The sequence below is a fragment of the Myxocyprinus asiaticus genome, chromosome 2 (genome assembly GCF_019703515.2).
Source record: "Myxocyprinus asiaticus isolate MX2 ecotype Aquarium Trade chromosome 2, UBuf_Myxa_2, whole genome shotgun sequence".
In the NCBI taxonomy this organism is placed as follows: domain Eukaryota; kingdom Metazoa; phylum Chordata; class Actinopteri; order Cypriniformes; family Catostomidae; genus Myxocyprinus; species Myxocyprinus asiaticus.
Window position 1 is genome coordinate 21,597,387 of NC_059345.1, and position 13,822 is coordinate 21,611,208.

Here is a 13,822-nt window from a genome sequence, read left to right on the forward strand (position 1 = left end):
ATGGTCATTTAACCAACTTTTGGTGCTTTTGGCAGTGTGGGCAGGTGCCAAACCCTGCTGGAAAATGAAATCAGCATCTTTAAAAAGCTGGTCAGCAGAAGGAAGCATGAAGTGCTCCAAAATTTCTTGGTAAACGGGTGCAGTGACTTTGGTTTTCAAAAAACACAATGGACCAACACCAGCAGATGACATTGCACCCCAAATCATCACAGACTGTGGAAACTTAACACTGGACTTCAAGCAACTTGGGCTATGAGCTTCTCCAGACTCTAGGACCTTGGTTTCCAAATGAAATACAAAACTTGCTCTCATCTGAAAAGAGGACTTTGGAACACTGGGCAACAGTCCAGTTCTTCTCCTTAGCCCAGGTAAGACGCCTCTGACATTGTCTGTGGTTCAGGAGTGGCTTAACAAGAGGAATACAACAACTGTAGCCAAATTCCTTGACACGTCTGTGTGTGGTGGCTCTTGATGCCTTGACCCCAGCCTCAGTCCATTCCTTGTGAAGTTCACCCAAATTCTTGAATCGATTTTGCTTGACAATTCTCATAAGGCTGTGGTTCTCTCGGTTGGTTGTGCATCTTTTTCTTCCACACTTTTTCCTTCCACTCAACTTTCTGTTAACATACTTGGATACAGCACTCTGTGAACAGCCAGCTTCTTTGGCAATGAATGTTTGTGGCTTACCCTCCTTGTGAAGGGTGTCAATGATTGTCTTCTGTACAACTGTCAGATCAGCAGTCTTTCCCATGATTGTGTAGCCTAGTGAACCAAACTGAGAGACCATTTTGAAGGCTCAGGAAACCTTTGCAGGTGTTTTGAGTTGATTAGCTTATTGGCATATCACCATATTCTAATTTTTTGAGATAGTGAATTGGTGGGTTTTTGTTAAATGTGAGCCAAAATCATCACAATTAAAAGAACCAAAGACTTAAACTACTTCAGTCTGTGTGCATTGAATTTATTTAATACACGAGTTTCACAATTTGAGTTGAATTACTGAAATAAATGAACTTTTCCACGACATTCTAATTTATTGAGATGCACCTGTATATATATACTGTATATATATCAAATAACTGTCCCACTTCCTATTAAATACTGCCAGGTTGCCTAGCCTTCTATCTGACATTTCTTCAAATGCTGCCACCCTTCCCATCTCCGTGCAACGCTCCCAAATTGAGGGTGCTCCAGCCGACCTCCATCCCCTAGGGATAATCTGTCTGCCGATCATAACACTGGCTAGAACACAATTTCTTATGTATTTTTCCCCTATATTAATGAACTCCCCATCACCTAAAATACAGAGTCTGGAGCTAAATGAAATTTGAGTGCCCAATATGTCACATATAAAACTCTGAACCCTCAACCATAATTCTTGGATCTTAACACGCCACCAAAAAACATGGGTTGTGTCCCCATCTTCTGATTGGCTTCGCCAGCAGGTGGGTGTGTCTTTAAGACCAAGACTATACAATCTAGAGGGGGTCCAATAGAATCAATGTAAAATCTTAAATTGCATAAGGCACACCCTTGCACCTCTAGATGCAGACTTGATGTTTTTTAGAATCCTAGCCCACACTCCCTCCTTCAATAACAAGTTTAAATCTTTCTCCCATAATCTCTTGAGAGAAGTTGAAGCTCCATCCCCCAGACTCTGAATTTGCAGGGAGTAATACACTGATGCCTCATGACCTTTTCCAAAAGCAGTAATCACCACTCCCAGAGTGTCTGCCGCTTTAGGGGGGGTGTATGCTACTCCCAAAAATAGTACAGAGCAGGTGGCACAGTTGTAAATATCTAAAGAATTGAGACCTGGGAATTTTGAACCATATTTTCAAAGGATCTCAACACTCCACTCTCATATAGGTCACTGAGCATATTAATCTCCCTCACAATCCACTCTGTCCAGCAGAAAGGGGACTTGTCAATACATCATTGTGGGTTGAGCCATATGCTCAAAGCAACATTTAAATAAGTGTCTGAATTAAACATTCTGGACACTTTTGTCCATACCTCATGCAAATATGAGATAATGAGGTGTAACTTAACTTATCCGGTTAGTTTGATAGAAAGGGGCAAGAACTTCCTATTCAGTTCAAAACCAGGGAGGGGCTCTCTCAGGTGGAAGCGACCAATGAGCCAAATGTCTGAGACCAAATACATTATAATAAAACTAAATCTTGGGTAGGCCTAGCCCACCTTTGTCAATCAACCTATGTAATTTACTGAATTGTAATTTGGGACGTTTACCATTCCAAATTAAGGAATTCGCTATGCTATCAAATAGCTTGAAATAAGAGAGGGGGACATCTATAGGGAGAGACTGTAGCAGGTAGTTGAATTTTGGAATACAATTCATTTTAATAACATTAACCTTCCCAGTCACAGATAAATGTAATGAAGCCCACCTGCCCACATCGCTCGAAAACCTTTTTATTAAAGGGTCAATATGAACTCTTAACTAAATCACACAAATTTGCTGGGAATAAAATACCCAAATACTTAATGTCCTGTCTGGGCCACTGGAAGGTGCCGGGCAGTACACTGTCAGAGACAAAGCTTCGTATTTAGACCAATTAACTCTGTATCCTGAGAACTTAGAAAAGGAATTAATAATTATGTGGAGGCAAGGCATAGATCTAGTAGGGTTAGAGACGAATAATAAAATATAATCTGCATAAACCAAAGCTTATGCACAACACCTCCTGCCACCACCCCTGGAAGATCATCCTCCTTATCGCGGCTGCTAATGGTTCCAGGGCAAGACAGAACAATAAGGGGGAAAGAGGGCAACACTGCCAGGTGCCCCTATCCAGAGTAAAATAATCTGAAATTAATCCATTCGTTTGAACCACCACTACCAGGTGTCTATAAAGTAACTTTATCCACCTAATAAAAGTATTCCTGAATCCATACATTTCCAAAATCTTAAAAAGATAATCCCATTCTACCGTATCAAATGCTTTTTGGCGTCAAGCGAGATGGCAGCGACCGGAGTCTGATCGTTCGTCACTGCCCACATGATATTAATGAAACACCTAATGTCATCAGTAGAGTTACAGCCCCGAATGTACTCCACCTGATCTATATGTATAAGATATGTCATAACTTTACTCAACTGGTTAGCTAAAAATTTTGACAATATTTTAACGTCTAGCTGGATCAGGGAAATTGGACGGTAGCTCTTACACTCGCTTGGATCTTTGTCCTTTTAAAGAATCAGACTGATCCAGACTTGTGTCATGGCTGACGGAAGCTTTCCATTCTTTAATGATTCCGTATAAACTTCTAGCAAGAGTGGAGCCATTTCTGTAGCATAAGATCTAAAAATTTCAGCGGAAAAGCCATCTGGCCCCAGAGCCTTGCCTGTAGGCAAGGCCTTAATTAATTACGTCACCAAGCTCCTCCAAGTTTATCTCAGAATCAAGAGAATTTTTTTGCTCAGCTGACAGTTTAGGAAGTTCTAATGGTTCCACAAAGTTTCTAATATCCTCTTCAGTAGACGAAGATGTGGAATTATAAAAATCAAGATAGAATTCTTTAAAAGCATTATTAATATCAGTGGCCGAGGAAAATATTTCACCACCAGCAGATTTCACTGAGGGAATGGTAGAAAAAGACTCTCTCTGATTTATATATCTATCCAAAAGCTTCCTTGCTATGTCCCCTGACTCAAAGTATGACTGTCTTGCCCTGAATAGCCAAAACTCCACCTTCTGTGACATTATATCTGTATTTCAATCTGGTCAATTCTCTGAGGCCATTAGACAACATTGTGTTTCAGCTCTACCTTGGCACTTTTAATATTCCCTTCCAATTCCACGAGTTCTTGTGCTTTGGATTTTTTGGTGAATGCGGCATACTGTATGATCCGGCCCCTAAGAAACGCCTTAAGTGCCTCCCAAGCCATGCCCACAGAGGATACTGAGGATCCGTTGGTCTCCATATAGACGTTGATTTCAGCCATTCAAAAGGGATACATTAAAGCTGCAACTAAATGATTTCCTTTTATTCATATGTGGCAACACCTCTAAACACACCAGGGCATGATCTGAGACTAAAATGTTTCCAATTGAGCAATCAACAACATATAGAATGAGGGACTTAGATATAAAAAAAAAAAAAACAAATCTGTTCTAGAGTAATCTTTTGGACTGATGAAAAAAATGTATAGTCCCTCCCAGATGGGTTCAAAAGTCTCCAAATATCTGTAAGACCAAGATTTTTACACATCCTGTGAAGCGTCAATGTTGTCTAGGGGTCTTACACACTTTTGCTTCACTATGATCAAGGACTGAATCCATCAAAAGATTAAAGTCTCCTCCCAATATTATGTCATGAGGGGTGCCAGCGACTTGCAACATCCCTTCAAGATCTATAAAAAAGCCCTGGTCATCAACGTTAGGTGCATAAATATTAGCCAAACAAAGACTTTGCCCCTGAATTTCAGCTAGAACAATAATTACTCTTCCTAATTTATCTTTAATCTGTTTGAGACATTTGAATTGTAGATGTTTACTTATCAGCATAATGACTCCCCTGCTCTTACTCGAGCCAGCACTAAAGAAAGCATGCCCACCCCATATCCTCCCAAGTTTTTCAGCTTCCTGCAGAGAAAGGTGTGTTTCTTGAAGAAACACTATATCATTTTTCTCACGCTTAAGAAGAGAAATAACCTTCCTTCTTTTTATGGGGTGCCCCAACCCATTCACATTCCACGTGGAGAGAGACAATCCACTCATATTAACATTTGACATTTTGACATATAAGAAAAAATAGATTGTGTGTCATTATAAAGACCACATTCCAACATTAGTGCAACAGTCAAAACCCGAACATCCCCCGGAACAAAACAAACAGAAAAAAGAAAAACGTTCGCATTAACCCCACGCATGACAGCGCCAACTGTCGTCCATCCCTCCTAACTCAAACAGTCCATACACACCTACGAGAACCCCCGCAACAACTTTGCCTTCAGATTACTCAAGTCCGGTGTTTCTATACAAATTTTGTGAGACAGAATTTCACGGCAAAAGATAATCTATAAAACAAATTCCAGCCAATAGGTGGAATAAACACAAAGAGCATGAAGATTCATCCATAAAATTGTCCTGAAGGTGTGTTACTCTACAAAATAAACTCCAGCCGCTTGGCGGAACCAGCACAAAAGTAGTGTGCAGAATCCTCAAACAGTCAAGCAAATGTTCAGTGAGCCGGTCCAATCGGCTGCAATGTGAGTGCAACAAATAACTTAATCACTCCAATGTCTTGCAAGAAATACTCCATAAAACAAACTACAGCCAATAGGAGGAATAAGTACAAATAGCATGTAGATTCATCCATAAAGCTGTCCTGAAGGTGTGTTACTCTACAAAATAAACTCCAGCCTCTAGGCAGAATCAGCACAACAAAAAAAAAGCACTCAGTTTCCTCACACAGTCAACTGAATGTTCAGTGAGCCGGTCCACTCGTCTGCAACATGAGTACTACAAGATGACTTACTCCATTGACTTTATGAAGGACATCGCTTGCTGTGGGCATGTGAATGTTTTACGGCCATTATTCCACCGGCTACGGTTCTCCATGTCCTCCAACTTCTCCCAGACATGCTCCAAATCCACCTTGGTCGCTAGCAGATTAGCAGATAATTCCTTCTCCGATGACTCCAGATAATCGATCCATTTTTTTCTCCCCAATTTGGAATGCCCAATTCCCAATGCGCTCTAAGTCCTTGGGGTGGCATAGTGACTCACCTCAATCCGGGTGGCAGAGGATGAATCTCAGTTGCCTCTGCGTCTGAGAAGTCAATCTGTGCATCTTATCATGTGACTTGTTGAGCACATTACTGCAGAGACATAGCACATGTGGAGGCTTCACGCTATTCTCCGCGGCATCCATGCACAACTCACCACGCGTCCCACCGAGAGCGAGAACCACATTATAACGACCACGAGGAGGTTAGCCCATGTGACTCTACCCTCCCTAGCAACCGGGCCAATTTGGTTACTCAGGAGACCTGGCTGGAGTCACTCAGCACAACCTGGATTTGAACTCACGACTCCAGGGGTGGTAGTCAGCTTCTTTACTCACTGAGCTACCTAGGCCCTCTAAGTGTATGTTAACTTCTGACTTCAACTGTATATCTGTCACACCCTCTCTCTTTTCCCCTCCCCGTGACCCTGGCTTCCTCTCTGCCCCTCTAAAGGTGTTTGTCTGTGAGTGGTGGTGAGGATTACCTTTCCATCAGTAGAAGAATGAGGTGTGAAAAGCAATCTGTGGAACGGCAAGCTGACTGATATAGAACTTTGGAGGATGCAATTATGCCTATGACAGATCATTTCTGACCTGATCCCTCACTGCTCGGATGGCAGCCAACCACAGCCATTGTTTTGTTTTGCTCATATGTCGTGTGAAATGTGAAAAGCTTTAGTAAGGGAGCAGTGATATAGCAGTCTTTTCAATTTTTCTCTCCTCTTTTTACAGTCCTACGCTTTAGGAATAAAACTGATGGAAAGGAAGATGTGTGAACTTAACCTTTTATCTTCTTTCTCTCTCTGATTAGATACTCTTCCCAAGGCTGGTCACTTGACCAGACCAGCATATTTGCTCTGGTCGATGCCTTTGTCCAGAGATTTAAAGATCTTATAGAGGTAAGTAAAAGTTACAATATTATGTACTGTATACAATATGACACACTCACAAACTGCACTTTATCAACCCACTCAAATGTTTACACCCAACATTCGCAAGTCCACATCCAGAGAATATCCTCTGAGGTTCCTCAATAGTTCACATCTCTTTGTCTCTTTATTGTTTTCATTTTTTCATATTTCCTAGGACTCCTGTCTTTTCTAAGATCTGTATTTTATATAATGTGTTATTTTTATATTAATTTAGCACTTTTTCAACACTTTATTGCTGTGTGGTCCTACCCATTCCTCTCAAGAGTTTTCATGCTGTTATAAACATGATCTTTCACTCTTGGGTTTATATAGCCTCTTTCTTACCATCGGGCCGAACCGTTCTGAGCACGGGGAGGAACGGTTCCAGTAGCATTTCCACTAGAGCACGGTTGCGATCTGTTCTCCGCACGGATTTCTCGGCATGGTTAGCTAACCATTCTTAACAGTGTTCAACCGTGCTGGTTAAATGGCTTTAGTACATGCCGACTCATGATTGTGAATTGCCAACACCAAGGTAACACCAAGTTGTTTTTAGGTAGCTGGCAAAGTTCGATATGGTGAGGTTAATAAAATAAAAATAAATAAACCTACGCCCCTAACTGCACATAAAAACAAAATTAACTGTGGTTATTCGCTTTACATGCCAGTAAGACAAACCAGTGGAAAGTTCTTGTTCTCAGTGGAAATAAGCTACATACTTGACCAGACTTTCCAATGGTCAAAAGTCTTGTGGTTCACAGATCACACTCTCTCTCTCTTTTTCAGGTGTGTGAGTGCCAGCAGCAATTTGCTCGTTCTGAAGAGGACGAGCGGATGCCATTGCCATGCTTTGCAGGACGTCAGGGGTCAGAGGTCACTCAGAGGCTGCTGTACATAGAAGCAACTTTTGACAAGATTCTGCAGGCCCTGCGCTCCGTTAAGGACATCCTAAGCATCAGAAACAACTCTTGGCATAATCACTTCCGCAGGTGCCGTATGTTTGTGAATTGATCAGGAGAGAGAGAGAGAGAGAGAGAGAGAGAGAGAGAGAGGTTCTGTGCAGTAACTGACTTTGATTTTTATAAGAGCTGCAATCTGCCCATATGGCTCTTAGTGTACCTGAATGGTTTCTGAGTCTGTAACACCTGTCTATACCGGACACGACTAATGTCATTTTGAGGCTGTCTAGACTGGAAGTGTTGAAGCTGCACGTCACCTCAGAAAGTTCACTGTCCACGTACCTATTTATAATATAATATAATATAATATAATTAGTGCTGTCAGTCGATTAATATTTTAATCGCAATTAATCACATTATTTTGAAACTGCTGAAATTTGACTCTAAATATACTTCTTTTCCTGTCAAAATGCATTTAAGAAAACAAAACAATATGTAACAATATAATGCTTTATTAGTCAAGTAAAGTCAACCTTTATTTATAGAGCACATTTAAAAACAACAAAAGTTGACCCAAAGTGCTTTACAGATCAAACAAACCAAATGACAGAGTGATATAAAGACAGATTGATTTAAAGTTAAATATAAAACATAATAAAATAAATAAAAACATTTAAATACAACATCATGTATTTATCCATTTCAAACAATTCAAGGATCTATTCAAAAGCTACAGATTTTAAAGAAGATTTAAAAATGGCTAATGATGAAGCTGACCTCACATGAAAAGGGAGACTATTCCATAGATTAGGACCTATCACAGAAAAGGCACGGTCACCCTTAGATCTATAGCGGCAACGAGGAACCCTCAATAAAGGTTGATCAGAAGACCTGAGTGCTCTGGTGGGGGAGGGAGGGTGTAGAAGGTCACTGAAATATTGGAGCACGAGACTGGGTAGTGCCTTGTAGACAAAAATCAGAATTTTTAAATTTCACAGGTAGCCAGTGTAGAGATGCTAAAACCGGGAAAATGTGATCCCTCTTTCTTGACCCTGTTAAAAGCCTAGCTGCCACGTTTTGAACTAGCTGTAGGCAGGATAATGCAGTTTGGGGTAGACCAATTTACAATGAGCTACAATAGTCTAACCTTGATGTAATAAGTGAGTTGATCACAATTTCCAAGTCTTTATGGGAAAGAAAATGTTTTTTTCTAGTGATAGATCTCAGGTGGAAAAAGCTACCCTTGACAACAGCACTGATCTGCTTATTGAAAGTAACGAGGAGTCTAAAATCACTCCAAGACTCCTCACATGATCCTGTACATTCGACGACAGAGGACCTAACTGGGCAACTAGGCCAGGTAAAGAGGACATGGAGAAACCTAAAATCAGAACTTCGGTTTTGCTTTCATTTAATTGTAAGAAATTGTTTGCCAGACAATGTTTAATATCTTTGAAGCAATTTAGGGCATTCTCAGATGAACAGTTCTTGTCTACACTCACTGGGAAATAATATTGAGAATCGTCAGCATAACAGTGATAAGATTTTCTGTACTTGTACTTTTCCAAGCCTTCCAAAGTATAAAGATGGAAATGCACTAAAATAGCACCAGTTCAAGTAACATTAAACGTTTCCCAAAGTCTAAGTGGGAGTTTGTCTAATTGAAAGAATTAGTCCCCTCATAGGTTGCATATCTATTGCAATGGGCATTAAATCTCTTAAACTCTCTTCATCCACAATTTTAGTCAGTCGGCAGACTGTGACTGTCCACTTTATTACAACAATTGTGAAGCCGCGTTCATGATTCGCATCAGGGCATCAGCGCCAGGGTCAAGCGCTGCTTTGAAATCCACAAGAAAACTGCTTGTAGACAAAAACGTCTCATTCTGCATTTTGGTCATATTTAAGACTTGCCGTGCTTCTGTGGTAAATAAAATAGGCTTAAAAATACTTGATTTCTGTCACAAGTTCCATCTAGGCTTGTTTTTTAAAACAAATAGCGTTAAAGGTGCTGTAAGCGATTTTAGCCATTCTTCTTCCACGAGACTGAGCCGTTGGATTAGCCACGCCCCCTCTTTCCAAAACCCTGCACTCCAGAGATACCAAATGAGCTTTATTGAGACTGACATTGTGCAGAAACAGTTGTTAAAAACAACAGCAGCAAAATAGCACCCTCAACTGACAACTGTTATGAACAGCATGGCTTAAAAATGGCAGTAAGTCTCAATAATTCGCTTCAACTACAACACTGTGATAACATGCAAAATTATTGAAAGGTCGAAAGTGTCATTGTCTGTGGCCCGCGGACACATATTTGTTTGCTGTTTACAGAGTCTAGAGCGGTCAAGAGACAGTGGAGATATCTTACAACACTTATTTCAGTAATATCTCTCAGGGAGTAGGAACATTTTTTGTGTACTTTTCCATGAAAAAATCGCTTACAGCACCTTTAAGAACTTTCCCCATCACTTTATCACTGACACTGAATCACTGTTGTGTGTGTTTGTGGAGTGTGCGTCAGTGTAATCCCATCGCAAAAGTTCCGCCCCTTCAACCAGAGTTTATACTGGTTTACACTGTATTAACGGTAAATGCAAAAATGAACATGCTTAACCTTTTAAATGTATAATATAATATAATATATTTAGAGCTGTTTGAATTAATGCATTAATTGCGTGCGAATAATTAAAGTTTAACACGTTCATTTTTCTTAATTAACACCGTTAATACAGCATAAACCAGCGTAAACACTTGTTGGGAGGGCGGAACCTTTGTAATGTGTCCGCCTATAGTCATTACACTGACATTACACACCACAACAGCGCTTCTCTGTCAGTGATACAATTATGGAGAAAGGACCTCTTAGTGCTATTATTTGTGTACAAAACAAGCCCAAATGGGACATGTGTTAGAAATCAAGTATTTTCAGCACATTTTAATTACCATTGAAGCACTATCACTCCGCTTTTCCTGTGGAGTTCAAAGCGGCACTGAACGCTGGCGTTGACGCTCTGACGCAAATAATGAACCCAGTATCATGACTGCTGTAATAAAGCGGATAGTCACAGTCTACCGGCAGATTCATATTGTGGAGGGTGAGACTTTTAAGAGATTTTACACAGCAAAGGTGGCACAGAAGCTGCATCTTAAATTGTAAATAGGTGTATTTTCACAAAGCAGGAGTAAATCAATTTACACAGCAGTTGTAAATGCATAAATAATGAGATGAATATTTAAAATGTAAAATTATGAATATAGAAATATAAAATAAATGAGAATATGAATTAATATACAACCTATGTGGGGACTATTCTTTCAATAAGTCAACCTCCCAATTAGACTTTGGGAAACATTTAATGTTACTTGAATTGGTGATATTTTAGTGCAATGTTTGGAAATGTTAATAAGGCATTATATTGTTACATATTATTTTGTTCCGTCTGTCACTCACTCGTGGTTGTGTCGATGTAGTGACACTAGGGGTTCGATCTTGAGAGCCCCAATCACCTTTGCTTAAAATAGAAAAGGCCAATGAGAATTGGCGAGTGGAATTTGCATGCCACTCTCCGCCCCAGACATATGGGTATAAAAGGAGATGGCGTGCACCACTCATTCAGATTTTTTCTTCGGAGCTGAATGCATGTATTGTGTTCATCTTATCACCTACGCTTACGCTGCTGGATTTACGGTGCATATCAGTGGTCGCCCTTGCATGGTCGAGTGTTGTGCTTCAGCGGCCGAGTCTACAGGTGCTAAAAGAGTATATTTTCTACTAAAAGAGCTCGCACAAATGATTGCCGTCTTTTACTGGATGTGGCCATTATCTCTGCCCTCCGGATAGCCATGAAATCTGTCTCGAGTGCTTGGGGTGCCAGCACGCCGAGGCAGCTTTCGTGGAGCAGTTAGGTTCTTATTGCGAGAACATGCCCATGAGAATGATGTGGTCGCGGCTCACTTCCTTCTTCGTGAAGCAAGGAGCCACCGTGGCTGCTTCCCAACCCACTCCATCCTGGGTTGAAACTCAGGCGGCCAGGTCGGTGAACGCCGTGGTCGATCTGGATGTGGGAGCGTTTCCGCCAGCTCAGCCCCCGCGGAACTCCCATTCCCCAGCATGCTCGTTCTACCCGGAAGAGCTGTCGAGTGATGCAGGCGGTCCGCCTCGGGGCGGATTTAATATCTCGCTCGTGGCTCATGACAAGGATGAGTTATCTGTCGCAGCATCGGAGGGTGGGCTTCTGCTGTCGGAAGCGGACGAGTTCCTGCTCACGGGCGGTAGAGCTCAGGATGAGGCAGACGCTGAGATGGCATCCATGCTTGCCCGGGCGGCTGCGTACATCGGGCTAAAGACACGCGTGCTTCCACGTATCGATTCTACCTTGACTTATCTCGTCGACTGGTTAATCCTAGCGCACTCGCGAGATCTATTGTGAGCATCTCTTTTCTCGTGTGGAGTTGGACTCGGTCACTCTAATGGCACGTCTTATGACCAAGCGTGCTCAGTCAGTGCTGTCCTGCCTGAAAACCTTCAGGCAGAAGGTAGCAGCACCAGTGAAACAATTTCAGAGGCTCCTGGGGCATATGACATCCTCAGCGGCGGTTCTCCCCCTCGGGTTGATGCAAATGAGACCGCTTCAGCACTGGCAACAGACTCAAGTCCCGAGGTGGGCATGGTGCCACGGCACCCAGCATGTGACTATCACGCCACAGTGCCGTCAGACTTTCAGCCCTTGGTCGGACATTTATACAGGCGGGCGTTCCCTTAGAGCAGGTCTCAAGGCACGTCGTGGTCATGACAAACGCCTCGAACTCGGGCTGGGGCTCCATGTGCAACAGGCAAACAGTATCGGGGCTCTGGACAGGGCCCCGACTCCAATGGCTTCAATTGCTTACAGTTGCTGGCGGTATTGCTCGCCCTGCGGAGGCTTCGGCCGTTGATTCAGGACAAGCTTGTGTTGTCTGGACCAACAACATGGCGACCATGGCATACATAAACCGCCAAGGTGGAGTACGCTCACGTCACATGTTGCAACTCGCCCGCCACCTCCTTTGGAGTCAGCAGACATTGAAGTCTCTGCGAGCCACTCACCTTCCGGGCGTCCTCAACCATGCAGCAGACGCGCTCTCATGGCAGGTAACACTCCAGGGGTGGAGACTCCACCCCCACATAGTCCAGCTGATTTGGGAGAGATTCGGGGAGGTGCTGGTAGACCTGTTCACCTCCCAAGAGTCCTCTCACTGCCCCCTTTTGGTACTCCCTGTTCGAGGCTTCCCTCGGCACGGATATCTTGGCGCACAGCTGGCCTCGGGGGCTACGCAAGTACGCATTTCCTCAAGTGAGCCTCATTGCACAGACTCTGTGCAAAGTCAGGGAGGATGGTCAGCAAGTCCTGTTCCTTGCACTGTACTGGTCCAACTGGACTTGGCTCTCAGATCTGATGCTCCTGGCAGTAGCCCCTCCCTGGCGCATTCCCCTGAGGCAGGACCTTCTCACTCAGGGGCAGGGCATGCTCCGGCACCCACGGCCAGACCTCTGGTACCTCCACGCCTGGCTCCTGGATGGGTCGCGGAAGACCTAGCAGATCTTCCATAAGCGGTCGGAAATATGATCACTCAGGCTAGAGCCCCTCCACGAGGCGGCTGTATGCCTTGAGGTGGTGTCTCTTCACGAACTGGTGTTCTCCCTGTGGGAAAGACCCACAGAGGTGCGTGGTTGGGTTTGTGCTGTCTTTCCTACAGGAAGGGCTGGAGATACAGCTGTCTCCCCCTACCCTGAAGGTGTACTTGGCTGCTATGGCAGCGTTTCATGATACACTGGATGGGAGACCCTTACAACAGCACAACCTGGTCACCGGGTTCCTCGAAGGCGCAAGGAGGTTGAATCCTCCTAGATTGCGCCTGATTCCCTCTTGGGATCTCTCTATGATCCTACCTGCCCTACAGAGAGCCCCTTTGAGCCCCTGGAGCAGGCCGAGCTCAGCACTTTGTCACTGAAGACTGCCCTCGTGGTGGCGCTCACTTCCATCAAGGGGGGACCTACAGGCGCTCTCTGTCACCAGCGAATGCCTGGAGTTCGGGCCGGCACACTCTCACGTGGTCCTGAGACCTGATTACGTGCCCAAAGTTCCGACCACTCCCTTCCGGTACCAGGTGGTGAACCTGCAAGCACTCCCTTCAGAGGAGGAAGACCCGGCCTTGTCGTTGCTATGTCCAGTTCACGCGGTTGGGTGTACCGCTTGCGTTTACGCCTTTCCCCTTTTT

The 13,822-nt window shown here is 43.4% G+C and overlaps 1 protein-coding gene across 1 annotated transcript in view; it reads left to right on the top strand.

Annotated features, from left to right (window-relative positions):
- dnah2 (dynein, axonemal, heavy chain 2) overlaps positions 1-13,822 on the top strand; it is a 299,507-nt gene that overhangs the window by 54,014 nt on the left and 231,671 nt on the right. The window contains exons 9-10 of the mRNA XM_051722679.1: positions 6,566-6,653; positions 7,452-7,654. Of these exons, the coding sequence (XP_051578639.1) occupies positions 6,566-6,653; positions 7,452-7,654 (291 nt within the window). The remainder of the gene's footprint in view (positions 1-6,565; positions 6,654-7,451; positions 7,655-13,822) is intronic.